Raw genomic sequence first — 23,997 nt, 5'->3', positions numbered from 1 at the left:
GGAAAGAACAAGAGAATAAGACTCCCTTGGTGCCTTGATTTTATCCTCTAAGTACATTACTGCTTGGCAAATGCATCAACTTAATTAAAACTAAATGTAATTCTAATGCACCAATTTGATTTAAAAATAATCTTCACAGGCACCAGGATATCAAAATGCAATTAAGGCTATTTGAGGAAAGTCTCTGATGTGTATTATGTTCTCATGCTGCACTGTGTCAGGAAACCCAGATCGCCCCGAATGTCACTAATGTGTTTAGCAGCCTCCCTCTCACTCAGATGCCTCTTTCCATTAGGTTCTGGAGAGCATGATCCAGGACAGTCCAGGAACACTCACCAAATCCCATCCCAATGGCCCTCTAGCTGAATGCTTCCCCTCCGATCTGATCTGGTGTCTGCACTTGGCAAAGTGCAGGCAGTCTTATGGACACCAGGCTTAAGGCAAAATCAAATTGCATCGTTCTGGAGTTCCTCGCTACCTACCCATGTTCTCAGACTGCAAAAGGCTCTGGACCCGGATATGGGAATTGAGAGATGGGTCTAGCGAAAAATTAAGCGGTAGATCTGAAATGAATGGAGCAGCTTGTTCCTCTCAGCCTGTTTTTTTTTATTTTCCAGGGCACCTGCTTTGGCTGAGTGACTATAGTTGCTGTCACTCTAAGCTTCATTTGGGGATCTTTTTGCCTAATGAATGGGAAGGGGCGAGGAGGATTAAAGATATCTCAAAGTACTTGCAGACTGAAACGGGCAGTTCTGATGAGTTCCCGCAAGGTTTGGGTCGTACAAGAGGCAGCTTGATCTAGTGGTGTTAGTAATGGATTCAAACCCTGCCTATTAGTGGTGAAGTCTCCCGGAACCTTCTTTCTAGGGGAAAATGCTACACATCAGGCCCACTTCACTTGTGAATATGGCCATCCCCCTCCAGGTTGTCCTCCTCAGTCTTCTCAGCCACTCTATTGCAGTCAGTCCCGAGGTCGCTGGCCCCCAGGCGCTGCCACACTTTTGTGGTCCCTACCTAACGTGGAGGGGCAAGTGGTATGGGGAAGGTAGAGAGGGAAGAGCTTTTCGGAAGCTCGGAATCACACCGAAGATTAGTATCTAGAGCCACTTAGACAAGAGTTCAAAGGCCATCTCATTACCCAACTCTCCCTGCCAAAAAACCTAGGAGGACACTCAATTAAAAAGTAATAAGCACTAAGTCTTCTCGTGTCCAAGTGAAAAATTACATTTTAGGAGGAAATTAGAATTCGTAAACCCTTATTGTATGCCAGTCACAGTGCTGAAGGCTTTCCACATAGGCATTCTCACTTAATCCGCACAGCAGCTTCGCAAAGTGAATACGGTTCATTATCTATTTGTTGCGCATAGTACGTAATTATATTAATATAATTGAGAGAGCTGAGTCTTAAAAAGGCATATGTATTTTGGGGTTTTAGAATTATTGATTGATTGATTGGAGAGAGACATCGATTTGTGGCTATCTATGCATTCAATGGTTGATTCTTGCATGTACCAGGGATCAAACCTGCAACGTTGGTGTATCAGAACAATGCACTAACCAACTGATCTACCCAACCAGGACTATGTTTGGTTTTTTTCCGTACGGGGTCAATTTCACATTTGTCTGTGCCCCTCCCCCAGCAGAGTTCTCATTCAGTGATCACACTTACTGTAAATTACCAGTCGACATGTCTTTCCCCTTTAAAATTAGCAGCCTCTTCAGGGCGGTAACTACTACGTCTTAACAACAATAATAGCTACCATCTATTATGGGCTTCTCTAAATGTGCTTTACTGATATTAGCTCACTTAGTCCTGAAAAGTACTGATGAGATAGGAGCCATTATTATCTTCTCCTTACAGATAAGAAAACTGATGCTTAGAAACATCTTTTCCTCTCCATACGCTCAGTGCACACCCAAAACCTAACCTGTCATAAGCGTTCAAGAAAGAAATACGTGTCGTGTAATTTCCTCCAGCTTAATAGGCAGAGATAGCAAGATAGAGAAAGACAAATGTCCTTGGTATTCCAATGTCTGCAGTATATTGAAAGCACGGTTCAAGTGTAGAAGGGCCCAGAGCAGCCTGCCTGTCCATGTGCTTCCAAAGGAAGGCTGATCTGAAGACTCAGGCTGTCACAGACAGAGGGGAAGGTGTTTCTCAGAAGCAATGACCCCCAACACAGGACGTCAGTGTCCCCTCTCCTAGGAGTCTGTGCCCTACATGGGGAACAAAGAGAGGCAGACCCAGGGAGGGCAGGATGGGGCGGGGGCCTCAGGACAACTCACACCCCGCCCTGCAGGAACTCCCGCCCATAGAAAAGCCAGCCAGCTTTATGACACCTTGCAGAAGATTCCCTCTAGCTGGCTGGGCTCAGCATGTATATCATTCATAGAAGCAGTGCATTCTGTGCCCTCCGAATCCCTGAAACCAGTTTACCTGGTGATAGAGAAAATGAGAAAATTGAGAAATGAGGGAGGCAGAGGACCGCTGAGAACAAACCCAGAGAGTAGCCGTCAAGGTCACGGGCAAAGACACATGAGCACACAGATACGCTCACAAAGAAACTCTGTCCTTTCGCCATTAAACCACAATTCTATAGTTAGCTTTTGTTACCTTATTCCTACTCTTGGCGACAGCTCACGGTTCCCTCATTATTTCAAGATTTTCTGTACATCATGCTGTAACCAACCTGGAACTTCCTCTGGGCCTAAGACAAAATTTCACCGAGCGAACAAAAAGAAGCGGCCAGCTGCGGGGCTCTGATCATCTGCACCAGATGGGAAACGGATGCTCTCATTGTTATAAATTGTGTCCTACCGTGTATCACGCTCTGTATAGAATCTGACCTACAGTGCAAGCAGAACTTGTACCAAAACTTAGGGTATTCTTGTTGAATGGAGCAAAGGCAACCCTTTTAAGTACTGGGGGCCTGACAAGTTCATCCTCAAAAAATTGGAAATAAAGATGGAATTAAATTGTAAAATGTATACATACTGGATCAGGAATACCAAGTCATCAGAAAGAAAGAGAACGGCTGTCAGAGCAGAGCAGGACTTTTCTTCGAAAAGGCTGGGAGGGTGATGGACTGAAATGAGAAAGAATGTTCCCTGGAATGGGGCCCGCTCAGCCACGGAAGCATGAGGCACTTGAAGGCAGAGAGTCATGCACGGGCCGGGTCCATCCTAGGACCAACCAGGGCCAGGAGAATTCCAGGCACTGGGCTTCCATTCTTCTGTGAACAATGGCAAGGCTCTCCCTGTAGAGAGCAGGTGGGCAGACTGTTTGGATTGAGTGTTCTGCTGGCAGGACATAGCACCCCTACAGCACAGGAAGGAGAAGAGAGCTAAGTTGAGGAACAGTTTGAGAAGACAATTTCCAGTGGAGAGTGCAGGGCTGCCACAGGGCCGCATGGGCTTGCCCCTGAGAGTCAGGTCATAGCAGGCTGGAGCAGTAAGGGCAGCTCAGGGGTGGCCAGCAGCTGGGGGAGCTCTGTTTCCCAGGCTCCCTGTGAATTAGCTCATTTGAATAACTCCACGGGTTCTAAGTCCTCTGGGACAGTTAGGGCTGGGGCTGGAATCGAAGAGCCCGAAGCAAAGTGGTTAGAGAGAGCCCATTGGAGTGTTGACTTAATCAGTTCCTTAAGGGGAACTCTCCAGTCTCCACCCAGAGTTTCAAAACTGGGTCAAGACATGTTTTTAAAAAATTGAAAACATGATAGTACACAGAATGGTTTTATCTTGCATGCTGACTCAGATCGATCCCCCTCCTGGAGCCCAGCGTGGAAAAGCATTCTACAGTCTGAGCGCAGGCTCAGCATGGAGCATGCTGAGATTGATAAGTGACATCGGGCAGGGGTATGGGGCAGCACAACCCCCACAGCTGGCCCAGATGTCAGAGAGAGGCTGTCTTGGCTTCAAAGGCTGCCCTAGAGCAAGATCCTCCCTACAGGGAAAAGGAGGCATTAGCTGTCTCCGCCAGATGGCAAGAGCATGGACTAAGATCAGGAGCCTACTGCATGCTGTTTATTTCCTTCCTTGCCCTGAAATCACAATTTATATACACATTATATATATATATAAATATATATATATTATTTGTACGTTTATTAACTGTTTTACTATATATTTGCTTGTTTACTATTCATCTTCTCACTAGAATATTTTCTCCAATGGGGACTTTATTCACCAGAGTATATATAGCCAGTGACTGGTAAAATAGCTCTTCTGGAATCGGCATCCCAGAATGTTTGTTAAATGTGTGAATGAATAAAAACAAACAAGGAATAAGTGGATGAATGTAACTCTCCTCACTCACCAAGCAGTTTTCTGATTCTGGCGGAGCTCTCATTTAGGAAAAGACAGAAACCCCATCAGAATGTCAGGAGTATGTCTGGTATTTCTCATAAAATTATAGCTTGTATTCCCAGGAGTGCCTTATTCTAATGTGTGGTTTTGTTAACATGGGTCCTGCATGCAGGGACAGCCCACCTCGGGGCACAATAAGAACTGAGTTTCTATCTAGACTAGAAAAATAGAGGTTAGATCTGGGCAGCATCCTCCTGCACCCTTAGAAGAGGTGCCCCTCCCTCCCAATCTCCAGTTTTATTTTCCACTTACAGTTTCTACCAGACCACCAGCAAAGTCTTTGTCATTGATACTAACACATGGTTTCTTAGGTTACTAGGTTAAATAAAATCTGCTGGAGCTAGAAAGATTTTTCTACATCGACTTTCATCTTTGCTGCTTAATTAAATCCTTCACCTGGGAAAAGAGCAATTTTTAGCCACCTTCCTTTCTGGGGCATCAGCATGAAAAACTGTGACTGTTGAAATACCAAAATGCCAGTTGTGCTTAATGTTTCAGGTGCAACAAGCCTGTTCTAGTCGGGATCCCCTACGTGGATAGATATGAACTGAGAATTGAAAATGACAGCAGAGGAGATTGAATCAGAGGAGTAAAATGAGCTCACACATCTGCTTCCCCTCTTTCCTCAATCCCTTAAAATGTCAGGAGAAATATCTTTTGGCAAGAACTTATTAATAACAGTCGTAGAAAATGAGAGACCATGCTATCAGAGACGCCAAAATCTGGGAAGTTTCCTAGGAAATAGCACTGAGTTGAGAACAATGAAGATGACCAGGGACCAAGCAGGCTCAGGAAAAAAGCAACTTTAGATGTAGGAGCACGAAGAGACATCGAACTCACAGCACGTTCATTGAGGAGCAGGAGGGGTCTCTGGTGGCTTGATTGCATTAATGACCCAAATTCTTCACCCCAACCTGTATCCATGAGACTTCGTGATTCCTCTTACCCCATCCCTAGTGTCTGGACTGGCCTCATGACTTGTTTGGCCCAATGAAATAAGGCAGACATGCCAAAAATGTAGAAGGAATTAAAACACACATCCACACACTGAAACACATGCGCAGATGTGAAAATCAAACAAGAAGCGGCACATCACCACCACATCAACAACAGCCTGTACGTCTTCAAAGTCAATACTTGATGAATGATGTCACACACACACATACATGCAAGTCTAGAACAAAATTCCAAATTTTACCAATATAAAATTATAGGTGGCAGACCAGGAAAGTAGAGCTAAGCGGAAGCATAGTAGGTTTTAAGAGGGTACTGAGAAACTATAGATAGTGATAAATATCATGACTATTTTAGATGTCTGTAGTAAACAAAAGAAAAATCAAAATGCATATCTATCTGTATCTACATATAAGTGTAAGTGTACGGTAAGGGTCTAGAGGAAACAGGAAACCACTAACAGTGGTCAACAGTGGTCACCTCTGGGCAAGGAGAGGAGGATTGGAGGCAGAATATGAAGGGCAACTTTCACCTAGAAAATTACCAATGTCAAATTATTGGAGTTTTTGACAGTGCAAGTATGATTAACTATATATGAAAGTAAAGATCAGGATTACTTTTTAATAAAGCATAGAAATGATACTTTACTTTCAATATCGAACAAAGCTCTTTTCACAGGTGGGAAAACTGGTAAAAAGCTATGTTTATTTTATTTCTATTTACTGTAGGATTATTTGTGCAAATGAAAAACTCTTACATCTGACTTTTAAATATCATTTTTATTGTTGTTTTATCCCCTTCTGCATCCTCACTCAACTCCTTCACTCTTTGTCTTAGACCAGGAGACATGATTACTCTTCTAGAAGACTCCAACGAAGACTGGTGGAAAGTAAGTTATTTCTCTTTCTCTAAAAAATAAATCATTTGGGCCTGACCTGTGGTGGCGCAGTGGATAAAGCGTCGACCTGGAAATGCTGAGGTTGCCGGTTTGAAACCCTGGGCTTGCCTGGTCAAGGCACATATGGGAGTTGATGCTTCCAGCTCCTCTCCCCTTCTCTTTCTCTGTCTCTCCTCTCTGTCTCTCTCTCTCTCTCCCTCTCCTCTCTAAAAATAAAAAAAGAATAAATAAAAAATAAATCATTTGGCCCTGGCCGGTTGGCTCAGCGGTATAGCGTCGGCCTGGCGTGCGGGGGGCCCGGGTTCGATTCCCGGCCAGGGCACATAGGAGAAGCGCCCATTTGCTTCTCCACCCCCCCCTTCCTCTCTGTCTCTCTCTTCCCCTCCCACAGCCAAGGCTCCATTGGAGCAAAGATGGCCCAGGCGCTGGGGATGGCTCCTTGGCCTCTGCCCCAGGTGCTAGAGTGGCTCTGGTCGCCACAGAGCGACGCCCCGGAGGGGCAGAGCATCGCCCCCTGGTGGGCAGAGCGTCGCCCCTGGTGGGCGTGCCGGGTAGATCCCGGTCGGGCGCATGCGGGAGTTTGTCTGACTGTCTCTCCCCGTTTTCAGCTTCAGAAAAATACAAAAATAAATAAATAAATAAATAAATAAATAAATAAATAAATAAATCATTCGGTTACTACAATGACAATGAAGGCTGTAGCTACCATGAATTGTGGATGCATGCCTCCTTTTTTCCTTCCAGGGGAAAATTGAAGACAGGATCGGCTTCTTTCCAGCCAACTTTGTTCAGCGAGTACAACAAAATGAGAAGATTTTTAGATGCGTCAGGACCTTCATTGGGTGTAAGGAACAGGGACAGATAACATTGAAGGAGAATCAGGTGAGTAAAGCACACCTACATATTCCAAGTATGACCAGAAGAAAGTAACAATCATTTTACCAAACATGGCAATAGCTATAAATCTGAAGGATGGAGTCACATTCCACGTATTCACTTTGAGAGAAAAATATACTTCCTCCAATAATATTGGTGTAGTAGGATCTAAACATGCAAAACTAACATGTCAGGAAGCTCATCTGGTGGGTTGTCCACAAGAGGAAATGTAGGCAGTGCCATGGTAGCAGGGTGAGGACACCTGGTTCCCATGCCGTTCTCTGAGGATCGCTGGCCTCTGATGTGGGCAGCTGCTCCAGCCTGGGCTCTAGGCTGGCTTCCACTGATACGTGTGGTTCATTTGTCACGGTCTCTTGGGAATAAGCAGTTGTTACTTGCTGCTGTATTCCACAGTTCACTGCATTTGTGTTCAGTCACAAAGACCCATGTTAAGTCTCCTTGTCCAGAGTCTAGGCTTCTGCCTGCTCACTGGAAACCATGACATTCCACGAGCAGGGACTATTTCAGACCCATGCGCTGGACATCTCCCTACATCTAATCTAGAGGCGTCTGGTGCCATCTTGCTCCAGGGCCACATTGACTATGGAGTTCACTATGATGACATTATTCTCCTGGGAAGTGAGGCTTGAACCCCCTGTACCTGTGTATCTTCAAGCTCCCTGCTCCCCCATCCCACTCCTGGAATGTTGACAGCGATAAAGACACACACAGCTCAGCTCTCTGTCCAGTGGAGAGGGGTGTCCCTCCTGCTCCTTCTGTAACTGTATCATCATGTAGACTAAAGAAATATGCTCAGAACTCCCAAGTTTGCTCTCGATATATCTGGGGATACTTTTGGAAATTAGACATTATTTTACCCCTTTGTAAAGTCTCACTGGACTTCAGACTCAGGTCCTGCTCACCACTCTCCTCCCAAGATAAATACGCAGAGGGAGAGGTGAAAATGAGGCCTGTGCCATGTTTTTACGATTGGGAACATATTGAATCAGATGGGATGTAGGGGCCTAAGCATCCTCACCACAGCCCACCACAGCCACCACTACCACGCAGGCCTGAATCCCAGATCCTACAGCACCAGAGGGCCCGTAGGACAGTTGACGGATCAGGAAGCAGTGTGCCAAAACCAGCATGGCAGACAAGATGGCCTCATGGCCTCCCAGAGGGGACCAGGAAGGAGAAGCCACAGCAGATGATGATAAATCCCTGGAACGTTGGCAACCAGACCCCCTCCCTTTGCTGAAGTAAGGGCACACCTAAGAGATAGAGATCTTCAAGTGTTGTGTTGCCATCTGTAATGATGGCTTTATAAACAGGGAAGGAGTATGTTAAGTATTAATGATATGGTGGTAGTGAAAATTTTATAGAGAAAAGAGAAAAAATGGGAATTTTGTTTAAGGGTTTTTTCTTTCCATTTAAATAACTTGCATAATTAAATTTTTAAAGACTAAATTTTAAAAGAATCAAAGTTAAAAATATGCAGTCTTATCTTTTGAGTCTAATAATGTAAAAGTACACAGGGTTGCTGTGACTTTCCTGGGTCTCAGTCTTGTACATACCCAGGCCATATACACATACACACACACACACACACACACTCACACTCACACAACACACCACCATGTCCCACCATTACCGCATTTAATTGCCATAGCTATTGCTTACAGAAATCCAAGTACCTCCATTTAGTGACTTGTGATTATTAAAATTTCTAATATACTTAAGAAATTAGACATTATTCTAATAATGGGCTCTGTGGTTTTATAGTTTTACTTGATATTGTCATTCTTCCCATTTACACAAATTGCTTACAAAGCATGCCCACTTTGGAACCAACTCCACTTTGCAAATGACACAACCTGTCCTTTACCTGCTGCCTTGTAAACAGAAAATATGTTTGAGCAGATCAAGAGCCATCAGTGTGCCAGCCTGAAGTACATCTGGCTTCAGATCTCCTGCTGCTTCATTTTCTGCCCAAAGTTGCTCCCTCTCCCTGAAGTTGGTGTCTGCCCAACACACCACTTGCCCACATGCTCCCTGAAGATAGCAGAAGCCATCATTCCTACAAAGAACAGTGGCATCTGAGAGACTCCCTTTACCAACAGCACCCCTGGGGCACCCCACCACCTCCCCTACCCCTGGCAGATTGCACAAACAACTCTGCCTCCCATAAAATATATGCAAAACTCTCGTGGTATTTTTTTATTATGATTATGATTATTTTGATTTTTATTATTTTATTCCTTTTTTGATTATGATGAGCTCTTTTGGGGTCTGCTTCATAAGAGAGACCCTTTTCTCTCCAGCCTCTGGTTCATATGGTAGGGGAGAACAAATTAATACTCTTCTGGACATTGTGACAATAACACTTATTGTAAGTGTCATCACTATTCTTAGTCATTATTTTAAAATGTCATACATAGATATTGCATAGTATTTATAAAGCTTATGCAGACCTGCAACATTTTATTTGAGATTTCATACATGCCCTGTGAATTTTATAGATCAGTTATTCACTATTTATATTTTATAAATGAAGGAACAAAGGCTCGTACAGGTCACCTGCCTTACTCAAGGGGGCAAAAACCTGGTAAGTGGACAGGCTGAAACTTATATATAGTCTTCAAGCTCCAGGTCAAAGCCTCCCACTAAGCCATCTGCCCTGGATAATTGGGAGCAAACCAAACAGTAAGGCACTATTTACTCACTATTTCCTTCACTTGGCTCCCAGGGAAGGCAAGGGTCCTAAGACCAGAGAGCCCCTTGAAAACAAATTCTTGCTCATTCAAACACCCTACTGAGTCTATCTTGATTCCAGGCAATGGAATCATCCTCATCAGACTGAGACCCCATCTCTATTGCCACACACACCCCACAAACCAAACACGCCCATTCCCTCCAGATCCCATGCCAACGCTTAAACTCCTCCAAGTTTACCCAGCTGTAATCCTTCTGTTTCAAAAATTTGGAAAGTCTTTCGAATAAAATGAATTCAGGAAGAATGTTTATCTTTATTGGCAAAGTGTTATTAAATCATTTTGCTAGCATGTTTGATTATTTTCCTCGAAATAATCTTGTGCATCCCTATTTGAGATTAAACATTGTTTTCATGTTATTAATACACAAATCAGTAAAACCAGAAGGCAAATTAAAATTTGCTCAAGTTGGTCAATTTGCAGAAGCAGAACATCTTCTCAATGATTTGTACACATTCCTTGGTCATAATCTTCCCCAAAATATATTATCTGGGAATGGGTTCCCACATGCATTCTCCACTCTCATGGTTGAACTGGTCATCTGTGGGTCAGATTAAGTTTTACAACCCAGCCTCTTCACTTAGGTATCTTTAAGACACATCATAGCATTTCGGCCTGAACCTGTAACCACATACTTCTGCACATAATTTCTTAGGCAAATGACCACCCCTGATACATGTCCAGCCTGGTGTTCCTTAACCTGTGGTCTTTGGACCACCTTAGAATCCCCTGGGAACTTGCTGAATATGCAGAGTCCTGACTCCACCCTAGACCTGTTGAAACCTAACCTTTCAGGGTCAAAGGCAGAGAGAATCCGTCTCTTTTACAAATTCCCCAGGTGTTTTGATCAGTTAATGGTTGAGAATAATCTTCATTCTTATGACCTCATTTTAAGTCTGACAGCAGTTCTGTGAGAACAGAAGGCATTTTTATTTCTATTACATATCAGCAAACTAAAGCCACGGGGGTGTCTTTATCGCTACACTAATTCACTTTTCAATCTTTGTCAATGTGACAACCAATTTCAAGGTCCGCCACTTGAAAGAAAATGTACATTTTAAAAATCTGCTGTTAAGAAAAAATGCTTTAAATTTGTCTCCTCTTTTAGTATCCTAAATTATTTCAGGTACAAAATTTCAAAACATGCTTGTTAATTGCGTGGAGTAGAATGTAGTCCGAGAACAAGGATGCGAGTGTCACACAGAAATGGACCCATATCCTATGTGGTTTAGACAGTCACCTGTGAATATCAACATTCTCATCTGTACAATTGGGATAGTAGCATCCTCCTTTTGATGTGGAGGTGAGGGTTCAATGTTATCACCTGCATAAAGCCCAACACAGTGCCTGGCCATGAGGACAGCTTAGCAAAGGTCATTTCCCTTGTCACCAACATCATTCAAAATTTAGCCTAAATGGGGAATTCATCTGCAGTGGCCGATGCCACCTCAAGTTACCTACTAAGCATCATAAAATAGTCAGTATGATATTTATATCCCTAAAAATATAAAGAGACAAATGGCCATTAGCAGGGAAATAGAAGAAATTTGATTCTGAAAATAAATGCAATGGGTCTCTGGTTAAATCACATTTCTGCCTCTGGGGTTAATTTGTCTCACAGTCATTATATTATTTTTTCACAGAGCCCTGGTTTCCGAGTAGAATTAAGTTACCCTTTTGTTGTGAACACAGCTAGAGTCTGCATTAACATTAGTGTGTTTCTTTTATTTTTGAAATTTTAAAATACCCTTATTAAATCAACTTTAAACACCATAGAAGTATTTTTTTAGTTCATTCTATAGTTCTGCCATCCCTATAGAACTGTTCTCATTGCTTCTATGTGTTCTCCTAGCAAGCTTTAAAGAAAAATAATCAGTTATTTCAGATTATAAAACTAAACTGCATTTATTTTGGGGAAAATTTGGAAAAGACTCCCAAAAAATATATATAATATAAAGAAGAAAATAAAGATTACAGGAAATATACCAAAGTGTTCATTAACATAATTTCTTACCAAATTTTCTTCTAATTCATACGTTGTTATCATGTTCTACTTGGTTCCCAACTTATTTTTTTAACTTAGTCACTAAATATTCATGAAAACACAGGTTTTTAACAGTTGCTAATAAACATGTCATATAAATCAGAGGCTGACAAACTATGACCCATGGATCAAATCTGTCCTGGTTTTCAAAAAGTTTATTAGAACGTAGACTCATACATGTAGTTTGTGACTGCTTTCACATTACAGTGGCCGAGTTGGGTCATTGCAACGGAGACAAAATGGCCTGAAAAGCCTAAAACATTTAACAGTTTGTCCTTTACAGAAAAAGTTTGCCGACCCCTAATCTAGATGTATAAGGATGTATTTAGGTATTCCCCATTGTTGGACATTCAGAGTGTTTATGTGTTTAACCTATTATCGATAACTGCAATGACTATCTTTAAACATAAATCTTCTTCATAACTCTGATTACTTCCTTAGGCTATAATTTAAAATTTACAGGAAAGCATATAAAAGATTTTTACAATTCTTGACACATATTACAAAATTGCCCCTAAAACAGTTGGTCTGATTTATACCCCACATCAACTGTTTATAAGAATATTCAGGTCACCACATCCTTACCAGAATTAAACGTTTGTATTTTTTATATCATTTGGTAGCTGAATAATAAATAATGTTTCATGTTAATCTGAATTTGCAGGATGGTTAGAGAGGTTGAAATTTTATTACATTTGTATTAGACATCATATTTCATTTATATAGTAATCCATTTGAGTATTTCACCTATTTTCGTACACTATTGAAAACGTTTTCTATCTTTTATTAATCTCTATAACTGTTCTACCACAGGTGGCCAGCATTTTCCAGTTTATCATTTGACTTCTAATCTTAATGCTTCTCCCTTCAGAAACTTTGATTGCACCATCTCCATTTTATCCTATTTCCCTGGGGATGTTCATTTCCTTATTGCTTTCCACTTTACCACTCTCCACTTCGTCCTAAGAGAATGGTTCAAGACACCCACTTCACTTCAGTTTCCTGGAGTTTCAGTTCAGGCTTTCGTTGCTCCTCACATAGATTTTAATTTAGCAATTTAGCATTGTTTCCTTGTAGTGCTTTCTTCCCGGTCAGCCCGCTGTTCTCTGCAGCATGATCTCTTTCTCTCTCATGACACCACCCTTCACCTCAAGACAGTCTGTCCTTAAAACTTCAAGGCCAAGTCTTCTTCAACCCACCACAGTCAATGTGTCTGAAGGAATAACTTCAGACATGTGCACATATTTTCTGCAATATTGTAATGTGTTATAGTAGCTGCCTTGATCCATCTGTCTTGTGGGAAGCACAATAACGGCCTCATGTCTTGATCCCCAAAACTTCTAATGGCACTTTAACAGGGCAAAAAGGACTCTGCAAATGTGGTTAACTTTAGGATCTTGAGGTGGGGGATTATCCTGGATTGTCCACGTGAGCCCTTTGTAATCACAGGAGTCTTTGTAAAAGGGACAGGAGGGTCAGAGTCAGATAAGCAGACTTGGTGATGGAAAGAGGGGTGGGAGAGAGAAATTTGAAGAAGTTACCCTATTTCCCCAAGTATAAGATGATCCCATGTATAAGACGCAGCTTAATTTTGGGGCCCAAAATTTGGGGGGGGGAATGTATTACATAAAGCTATTGAACTCAAGTTTTAGAAATCATAAAATTCATACAACTCCTTATCTGTAAGAAAAAGTGAGAAATGCAAGTAAAAATCTACAAAAGACTGTAAAGACACACCCAGTTTTTAGACCCCAAATTTTTCGCAAAAACATGCATCTTATACATGGGGGAATATGGTATGCTGCTGGCCTTGAAGATAGAGGAAGGGACCAAGAGCCAAGATACAGGTGGCCTCTAAAAGCTAAAGGCAAGGAAGCAGATTCACTCTTACAGCCTCCAGAAAAAGATGCTGCCTTATGGACAGCTGGATTTTAGAATTTCTGATCTCCAGAACTGCAAGGAAACTAATTTTAGTGTTGTCTCAAGCCACCAAATGTATGGTAGTTTGTAATAGCAGCCATAGGAAACTAATGCAAAGGGGACTTTGCAGATAGACTAAGATTATGGATGCTATGGTGGGAGGCATCTTAGACTGTTTTGGTTGGTCAAATCTAATTACTTGCACCCTTAACAGTGGTGAAATGCATCTGGCTGCACTCAGAGAGAAGCAGCAGAAGAGGGAAAAGAGAGATGAAATCAGAAATTAAGTGTGAGAAGGACTCAGCCCACCCTCACTGGATTTGAAGATGTAGGTAGGAGCCACAAGTTAGGAAATGCAGGTGGCATTTGAAGTTGAGAATGACCCCTGTCTGGCTGGCTGCCAGCAAGGAAACAGGCACCTCGGTCCTACAACCATAAGGAACTGAATTTGGCAACAACTTTAAATGAATCTGGAACTGGATTTTTTCCTAGAGAAATAGAAAGGAAAAGAAAGAAGAAAGAGGGCCCCATTCACTTCTTGATTTGGGCCTTGTGACCCCCAGAACAGAGAGAACTAGCAAAGCCCACCAAATAGCAGAGCTATGGAACTGTGATATAATAAACTGTGTTCTTTAAAGCCACTAAATTTGTGGTGATTTGTTACAACAACAAGAGCAAACTAATACGCATCTCAAGTTACAAAACTCAAATTGAGTCAACCTCAGAAAGTATATTTTATTCATATAATAAGAGATCTGGATTCAAGGACGTTCTTAGATTCATAAGTCAGCAAGCAGCCTGATTCCATGATCAGGGACCCAGATTCTTCCACCCTTCGACTGTGCCATCCTTAAAATAGCAGCTGCCTCCTCTCATGGTCAGAGATGGCTACAGCCACTTTGAGAATCCCTTCCAGACAAAGGAGAAAGATTTTTCTCCCTAGTCCATCTCTTTACGTGAGAAGAATATACACCTTCCTGTCCACGTTCGTTGGCTCAAACCGCTAAGAGATTCGCTAGCAAGGAGAATGGAAGCAGACTTGAACTACACTGCTCACAGAAATTAGGGGATAATTCATCGCCTCATATTTATTTTGAAATATCCCCTAATTTTTGTGAGCAGTATAACTAGGGTTTACCTGAATCATGATACATAGATACGGACAACAGACTAACAGCCAGGACTCTGCCTCCAGGGCAAAGAGCAGATATGATTGTAGTATCAACCAAGAGTGTCTGCCCCAAGCAATTTACGTATCCCAGAACAAGGTGTGATGGGTGCAGAGCCGAGGCTTCCCAGCTGGAAAGATGAGTGGATCAGTGTGGGTTCCGCTTAGGGTCCACTCAGGCGTATGCAGTTGTACTCAGTTGGAGGAGGAGGAGGAAGTATTAATAATTATGCATGACTCACACTAACTGCTGGTGTCTAAGAGGCATTTACCCAATGTGGGTCTGCGGGGTTGAGTTGGGATTTTCTTCTGTCACCATTGCTTTCCTCCTCTCCCAGCATTCTAAACTCCTGGAGTACGTGAAAAGCTACCTTCTGCTTCGTGTGTGACCTCCATGGTCTTTCTGTCTCCATTCCCACCCACTGTGTTTTACTTGTTGGGACCTTGACTCCCAGGAGACACTTGTGCCACCCCTAATTTGTCCTACTGGGAGGACCGCGGATTCTAACAAATGTAGAAGGAAAGACATTGGTTGGGAGGAGGGTTATGTGGGAAGGAAAAAGAATATTTTAGCTCCATCAGAAAGTAGAGCCCATAGTCATAGAGAAATGGCTGCATAGCAAAGAGCCCATAGTCATAGAGAAATGGCTGCCTGATTTCCAGCCCAGGGCAGCTGCTGAATCTCTGAGCCTGGGACAGACCTTGGAGGAGGAGATCTCTTTTAGGCTGGTAAATTTGTCCTGGGTACAGCAGCACAACTTGCTTCAGTCATCAGTTGAGTTCAGCACCAAAGGCTGTACAGCAGTTCCAATCAGCTTCTGAAATGGCCGTCAGTCTTGGCATTTAGTGTCAGGACATTTCTTCTCCATCCCCAACCCTGTATCTTTCCACAGGTATTTTGAGGGGAAGACTCAGTCCAAGAGTGCTAGGCAGAAAAACACCTGTTTCAATAAAATGACTTCTCATCTATTCCAAATGACCGCACATTTGAATGTTACTGAGTCTGGAGGCCAGGCAGGAACAACCTTCGATGATATTAGTATATGTGCTCCCAGAAGTGGGTTAGATGTAGGATGGTAGCCAGATGGGACTGGGCCGATAGGACCACTTAACCGTCAGGCAACAGAATTTGGTGAAACATAGGAGAAGCACAGGAGAAGCAGAGGGCCAGGGAGTGAGTCAGCAAGCAGGTATCAGGTAGAGATAAGAGCATGAAAAATCCAGTCCACTCCCATGGTCTTTAAGAATGAGGGAGTGGGCCCTGGCCGGTTGGCTCAGCGGTAGAGCGTTGGCCTGGCATGAGGGGGGACCCGGGTTCAATTCCCGGCCAGGGCACATAGGAGAAGTGCCCATTTGCTTCTCCACCCCCCCCTCCTTCCTCTCTGTCTCTCTCTTCCCCTCCCACAGCCAAGGCTCCATTGGAGCAAAGATGGCCCGGGCGCTGGGGATGGCTCCTTGGCCTCTGCCCCAGGCGCTACAGTGGCTCTGGTTGCGGCAGAGCGATGCCAGGAGGGGCAGAGCATCACCCCCTGGTGGGCAGAGCGTCGCCCCCTGGTGGGCGTGCCGGGTGGGTCCCGGTCGGGCGCATGCGGGAGTCTGTCTGACTGTCTCTCCCCGTTTCCAGCTTCAGAAAAATACAAAAAAAAAAAAAAAAAAAAAAAGAATGAGGGAGTGTAAGCACAGGAGGGTAATAGAGCTACAAATGCAGAAGCTGAAGCAGAAACAGGATGAGTGGTATTGAAATAGTAGTAGTAGTAGTAGTAGTAGTAGTAATAACAACAACAACAACAATATAGACTAAGAGATCAAAGATTGACTGCTAAGTGTTAAAGGTAAACTACCAAGTTGAACTTGTAACCCAGAAGGAGTCTAGGTTCTGGGACATGAGATTGGGAAAAAATAGGGTAAGTCTTTTAAGATAGAAAACCATAAATTGTGTCTGTTTCATATTAGAAATGCAAAGTCTCTGAGTGACGCTGAGGGCTGGTTGTAGCAGGGCTTGAGAGTCAGGGAAGCACCGGGCTGGCTGGAGATGGTGTGCTGAGCGTGTGGGGCGCCTCTGCTCTGTCTCCGCTCCGCCCACCTGGGTACCGAGATGCCCGGCTCACCACGGCTACACACGTGTCAAAGTCAGGTCCGCACCACTGTCGCAGGTTGGGTGGACAGGTCAGGATTGGTCAGCAGTGGGAAGAAAATTAATTCTGCCTTTGGAAGTCTTCTGAGTATAGAGCGAGAGGGAGAGAAGAAAGAGAGAGGGAGGGAGAGAGGGAGGGAAGGAGGGAGGGAGGGAGGGAGGGAGGGAGGGAGGGAAGGAGGGAGGGAGAGAAAGAGAGAGAAAGAAAGAAAGAAAGAAAGGAAGGAAGGAAGGAAGGAAGGAAGGAAGGAAGGAAGGAAGGAAGGAAGGAAGGAAGGAAGGAAGGAAGGAAGGAAGGAAGGAAAAAGGGAAAAAGGGAAAAAGGAGAGAGGCAAGGATGACAAAGGTAATAAAAGAAGAGGAGGGGAGGGGAGAAGAGAGGAGGGGGGAAAGAACTGCCTTAAATAAATCTGACTCTCTTCTTCCTCCACCTAAAATCCTTTAACACCCAGCTGTGATTGATGCCATCATTCACTTCTGCTCTTTTCTCATGTTGCAGGGCCCTGACTTTTTTTTTCTCTTGTCTATCTGTCCCTTCCATGACTCAGGTAAATCCTAAGTGAATTATTTAGTGGGTCCTGTTCTCCTTCCTGTTGATTATTTTAGCAGTTGGCTTGTGACCCAGTTCCAGTCAATGAGATAGATCAGAGGTCAGCTAAGGGACCTGGCAGGGCTGCGCATGGCTTGCATGCCCCCATGTTCTTGACCCTGGCAGCCTTTATCTCACACCATTCACCACTTGCCCCTCTACACTGTTCCAGAAGTCATTCCAGAGTGCCACAAAGTTACCCACTAGGCTAGATCAGATTGCCACACATTTTCACATTGACACCTTAAACTTTACTCACGAATTAGTTCAAAAAAAAAATAGTTATTTATCTTGTCGGTCAGTTTACTGAGTGTTGTTCACCGGATGATCAGTGATTAAAACAGCATGGCCCTTGCACTCAGCACTCACAGAATTGCTCATTGAGAAGTCTTTCTACCCAGTTCTGCTCAATAAGCAATATAAGAGCAGGAATCTGCCTTCACTGTTTCCCAGCTTCTGGAATGGTCTCTAGCACACAGTAGGAACTCAATAAAAATTTGTTGAATGAATGGAAGCAGGGAACGAAGGGTCTTGAGACAACTGAGGCATGCCTGATGAGTTAAACATTTGCTGGGATAATAAACCAGCCAGTTTGTCTGGGACAGAGGCATTTCTAGGATGGGGGACCTCCAGTGTTCACATCAAGAAAGTCCTGGGCAAACTAAGACAAGTGGTCTCCCTCTCTGTGACCCTTCAACCCTCACCTCCCACCCTTTTCTGCCCATAATTAGCCTTCTCAGCCAGCCTCCCAGCCCACCTCTGAATGACAGGCACCGTTCCCAGCTCCAGCACTGCTTCCTAAAGTGCCACATCCTCAAGTTCAGCTTGACCCTCACTTGCCAAGCTGAATCTCAGAAAACATTCATCATCTGGACCTAGTTCCACACCCAGGGTCCCGCCTAATTGTTCACCCAGCTTCATTCTCGCAGAGCCACAGTGTCCCACCCTGACACACCCTTTCCCAAGGTGACGCCCCGCCGCCCTCAGTCAGCACTGATTCAAGCCGCGGGCTCTAGTGCCGTCCTTGTTGACCCTTGGCTTTTTGTTTCCTTGGCATTCAGATCTGCCTGACTGCTGAAGAGGAGCAAGAAGGCTTCATCAGGGTCCTCTGCGGGAAGAAGAGAGGCCTGGTCCCCCTGGACGTCCTAGAGAACGTCTGATTGCCGGCCCCTCCTCCTTACGTAGCAGGCAAGTTCTGCAACGCCTCATCTCACACTGTGTCAACCCAGAGGAGCTGTCCCATTGACCCGGCCACCCAGGAAACAGTGAGACCAGACTCAAGGATCTGAGACTGTGGAGTGACAGCCACAGGACAGAGGGAACCTCACACGGCATCTTCAAGCTGCCGAGGTTGGGGTTGAGGCAGAGCTGGGGACCCCACCTGGCGGCAAGAGCCGGGCAGCGACCACAGCTGTCCCCCAGGACTCAACCCCCTCCCTGTCCACGTGGCGTCAGTTCACCCACCGGAGTGGACTCTGGTCTGCAGTGTGGTCCCAGGGCGAGGTTCAGATCCATGTAGCCAAGTGTGATTCTGTTCTGATTCCAGACCTTTGTTCTCAATACCGACCAGTGAGCGTCATCACATCTGAGACCCCAAGCACTCCTTCTGCGGAGCCTCGGGGAGTCCTATTTCCTAGCCCCCAATGTTCCGGGGCTCCCCTGGGCCCCTTCACTTTGTGATTGTGCCGTCCCTGTTGTCTGCTAAGTTAAGTCCTAGTGGTGTGCATTACATGCAAGAGCTAAGTTGATGTGGCACCAACTGCAAAGACCTGGCCTTCCCAAAGATGGCTGACACGCAGTCCCTGCTGCTGCTCTAGTGACTGACAGGTGACAGAGCAGGACAGGAGGCACAGATACAAAGGGCAGAGTGGGGATAAGGTAGGGCAGAGGGTCCTTATTTACTGAAGATGAGACAGCCTTTCAGTAATGAAGTCCTTTCCCCGAGGAGAGGGAGCCAGGGAAGAGAACATGGCCAAAAGCCTCCATGAAATGCTTCATTTTCATTCACACCTTCAGTATTAGGGGGACATCGTTCCATCATGCCATCTTGTAGGACTCCCTCTTGGAGGCTGAATCCACCCGGCAAAGGACCGGAGACATGGAGGAGATCCAACAGCATCTTAGGAGAAAAGTAGACAAATTGGAATCCCTTCTTCTGTAGGCTGGTATATTATACCCTAGCAGATTGGAAAATGGAAAAGAAAACCTTTCATGCTTCAGCCTCTGAAGGCAGAGGAACTTGGGTCCTATTTAGCATCAACTAGGGGAGTCTCTGTTACTCTGTACTTGTTCTAATGTTTACAAGAACGCAATATACTGTGATGCCTTCCTCCTCATCCAAACTTGCATCCTGTTCCTCATTCACATGGCTAAACTTCCATTCACAATGATGTTGGAATCAATGTCAGTTTGATTTATTCTGTTGCGGAGCAATAAAACCATTAGAACAATTGGGTTTTTCTAAAGACTTAAATGGATGCGTCCCGTGCATGTTAGCATCATTGGGAAACCAAAGCCTCATTAGTCTCCATTTATTTCCTTCGTTACCACTCAGCGTGAAGTTGGGAGCTGAAATCGGATGGTTGCTGGTTTCACAGTAGTTTGGATGCCTTACCCTCATTTTAAAGCCAGCCTCCAGAATGCCCCTCCGTATCTGACACCACGTGCAAAACTGTGTGCACAGAGACAGATGGGTTCTTTGAGCGCCAGGTTGGGTAATGTGACTGCCATTCTATAACATGGAATGCCCTAGTACCAACGCTCTTTGCCTCTAATTCCATATTCCATTTAATAAAAAACAACACAGTGGCTGGAAGGAGCCTAGGAAACAAACGTGTGTCTTGATCTCTTCTTTCTGGCGGAATGTCCCCTGAAGCTCTTTGTTAAGGTGGTGTCACCTATGCAAATTTAATTCACACTCAAAAATCAGTTTGCCTCTGGAAGTTGAATAGGGGGCGATCCCCCAATGATCCCTTCCTCCTGGTATTCTTGCCTTTGTGTAGCCTACTGCCACTGGGATATCTGAGGCTAGGTCAAAAAGTCCTTACAGCTCCTGCCTTGATCTCTTAGAACAGTAACTCTGGGACCCTGAGCCACCACAGAAGTATGTCTACTCTGAAGCCACCGTGCAGGAGGGGCCCAGCGGAGAGACCACACATTTCTACAGTTGAAGTCATGGAGCAGAGGAAGTCAGTCCCGCTGAGCCTTGCCCATAGTATAGATTTATGAGCAAGATAAATACGGTTAGGCTTTTTTTTAAGTTACTAAGTTTTGGAGTGACTTTTTTATATATATACAGAAATAGATAACTGGAACAGGGACTTTGTAATTTGAGCCAACATTAAAAAGGAGAACACGTACTCTTTCTGCACAATGAGGCCCCAAAGTTTTTGCAGACATCAGTGACCCTATGAATGCAAGAGAACTAGTGTGCCTTAAAGATCTGGTCATCCAGAGAGCAGAGAAAGGGGAGATGTCCCTCATGGCACAGAGAGCTGCAGATGCTTACACACACACACACACACACACACACACACACGCATGCACACAGACAAACACACATTTCAGGAGCCATAGCACTTTTTCTCCTGCCTGTCTGCAGAAAGAGGGAGAACAGGACAACTATGACCTACCAAATCTTGAAGGTTTCCATGACCCAAGAAATGACCGGAAGAAGAAAGGCCACAGTTCTGGAAGAGAGATGAGATGAAGGACTCCGGAGACACTCTGGTGAGGGGGCAGGGAAGGAGAGGAGAGAGGAGAGTGCTGATATAAAGAAGAACAAAGGGCCCAGGGGTGTCCCCCGCAGTGGGAGGGAGCAGGCTGGTGCCCCTCCCCTCCTGCCCCGCCCACAGCAGAGGGGCGGCGTGACAACGCTTCACCACCAGGGCTGTGGGACGTGAATTCAAGCGTGGTGGGTTTGAACTAAAGAACTGATTGAACCTTCCTCAGACTCCAGAAGGGGAAGCTAGAACTTCTTGTGCATCCATCACCAGCACAGTGAGGCCCCTTTAGTGTGGGCAGTGAGGCTGTAGAGAACCCGTGTGTAGCTGTCCAGAGGGCTACCGATAGTGCTGTTTGCACAGGTCATTGTAACTCCTCAACTCTACACACACACACACACACACACACACACACACACCCTTCCAGCAGAGAGTCCAGCATCTGGGCTACATATTCAAAGCAGCCAGTGGGGTGGTACATAAGTGCGAGCTGATTAGAGTTGGCCCTCTTTGCTATTAAAGAAAGAAAAATAAAATCCATGAAAAGTTTACAACATATGTAAATAGCCTTACAATAAGTCCTGCTAAAAGTTAAAAAAATTAAATAAAATTAAAAAACACTACGAATGTCTAAAAGCAGGTCCAGGTCACTGGCTGCTTCAAGGAGGAGAGCTCAGAAGGAAACTACTGGTCAACCCCAACCTGGAGTAAGGCTCATGCAGCTGTGAAAAATTGTGTGCTCAAATAGAAGCTTGGATTTAAATAAAGCAAACTAGACTTCTTCACTCAAGACTTCCCAGAGCCTATAATTTGCTCGTTTTCATGGTGAATCTATAAGAGGGGATTTAGAACCATAGAACAACTAATAACACCAGTTAGTACATTCCAAGGAATATAGTTTAGAAAATGCTGCAGCAGAGAATTCTCATATAGTATTGTATCCACCTCATAGCTCCAATGCTCCCTAATAGCCTCTCTCTTCCTCCATCTCACTAAGATGCCTGTGAAATATTGAAAAGGACAACAGTGTACAATCATAGTAAAAAAAAAAATGAAGGCTAAAAGACAATCTACCCTGGAATGTGAGTCTGTAGCGAGTAGGAGAAAGTGGGAATCTGTGACCCCAAGGGGTGAAAAATATACTGGGACCAGTAGCTGTAGCTTGCTCTGATAGTTTAGCAAATACTGACCAGCAGGACATATGCTGGTACAAATCTGCGAATAAAAGAATATTCAGCATTGCCCAAAACAGCATCCTCAGGAAGCTGCGTGAGCAGGTGTATTCCACAGAGCTATCACAAAACAGAACCCTGACCAACAACAGGGACAAAAAATTATAACTAGTATAATGACATTCTGTAACGGTCACTGAGACTCGGCTCAGTTGCCATTCTGTTGTGCGTTTTGTACACCTGGTGTTTTTGACCCTTAGAACAATTTTTTTCCTTCAGCTTCCTAATAGCAGTTTTAAACAGTCCTTAATCTTCCCGTGGGTAGTAGCAATTTGGAACTGTACTTTGAAATGTTAATACATAATGGCAATTTATTTTATAGTTTCTTTTGATAAATAAAATAATGGCAGATATTTTTATCGTCACATCATCAAGTTTAAATACTGTTGATTATCTGCCATGTCTTCATGAAAGTCAGGATGTGCTCAAGTCCTGAAAATACACCCGGGTAAAGTATAATACCTGTTTCCAAGAAAAAATGGTAGGTCATCTTTAGATTTCCTCGCTGGCCTCATTTATTCAATTCCTCAGGTTAATCCCCAGATCCTGTCTTTTTTCTATGCATGGCAATATTTTTCTTTGTCTATCTTCTCCTTTTAAACCAGCTTTTTGAAGATTATGTGCTTAGTTCATTTACTTTCATTCTTCGTTACAGTTTAAAAAAAAAAATCATCCAAGGTTATGAATTTTCCTCTGACTTTAGCTTTGACCCTATTAAAGTGTTTCCACTTTCATTCATTTATCAATACTCTGTTGTTGCTGTTTTGATTTTTTTCTCTTAAATATTTTATTTCATGTGTGTTTAAAATCATTATGTGTTGTGGTCGAGAAAATGTGGTTGATGTTGGTTGCTGCTTCAAGGAATTAATTGCCATTTTATTTTGTGCTTTAATATATGAGTAATCTTTATTAAATGTTCAATGTGTGTTGATGGAAAAGAAAAGTCATGTCTGCAGTGTATAAAGAAAATATGTATTTACTAAATAAATGCTTAAAGTATTCAGGTCATCTATATTCTCACTTGTTTTTGCTAATGTACTTTCTCAGAGACAAAGAGCTCAAGACCGAGCAACAGGGGGACTGAAATGAGAGACACCTTGCAAGGACCTCCAATCGCTTCTTTAGTGCCAGTTCATGGAGGAAGGAAATGCTGACCAGTGCTCTCCACCACAGCTTCCCCTCCCACATTTAGGATAAATCAGCAAGGCCATTTTCTAAATAAACACTCTCTTTCATTCCCTGGAGTAAACTAAAGAAACTGCTTTTGAAGTGAAGCAGTTCCAAAATTATTCTTGGAAACCTTCAATACTGAGTCAGGGAG

At 43.9% G+C, this 23,997-nt stretch overlaps 1 protein-coding gene across 2 annotated transcripts in view; it reads left to right on the top strand.

The window, feature by feature from the left end:
- STAC (SH3 and cysteine rich domain) overlaps window positions 1-23,556 on the top strand; it is a 137,885-nt gene extending 114,329 nt beyond the window's left edge. For both annotated transcript variants that reach the window (XM_066245401.1, XM_066245400.1), the window contains exons 9-11: window positions 6,157-6,208; window positions 6,962-7,099; window positions 18,784-23,556. In XM_066245401.1, the coding sequence (XP_066101498.1) occupies window positions 6,157-6,208; window positions 6,962-7,099; window positions 18,784-18,882 (289 nt within the window). In that variant the 3' untranslated portion in view covers window positions 18,883-23,556. The remainder of the gene's footprint in view (window positions 1-6,156; window positions 6,209-6,961; window positions 7,100-18,783) is intronic.
- The last annotated feature ends 441 nt before the right edge of the window (window positions 23,557-23,997 follow it).

Source organism: Saccopteryx bilineata, chromosome 10 (assembly GCF_036850765.1).
Source record: "Saccopteryx bilineata isolate mSacBil1 chromosome 10, mSacBil1_pri_phased_curated, whole genome shotgun sequence".
In the NCBI taxonomy this organism is placed as follows: domain Eukaryota; kingdom Metazoa; phylum Chordata; class Mammalia; order Chiroptera; family Emballonuridae; genus Saccopteryx; species Saccopteryx bilineata.
This window is presented reverse-complemented; position numbering and strand designations above follow the sequence as displayed.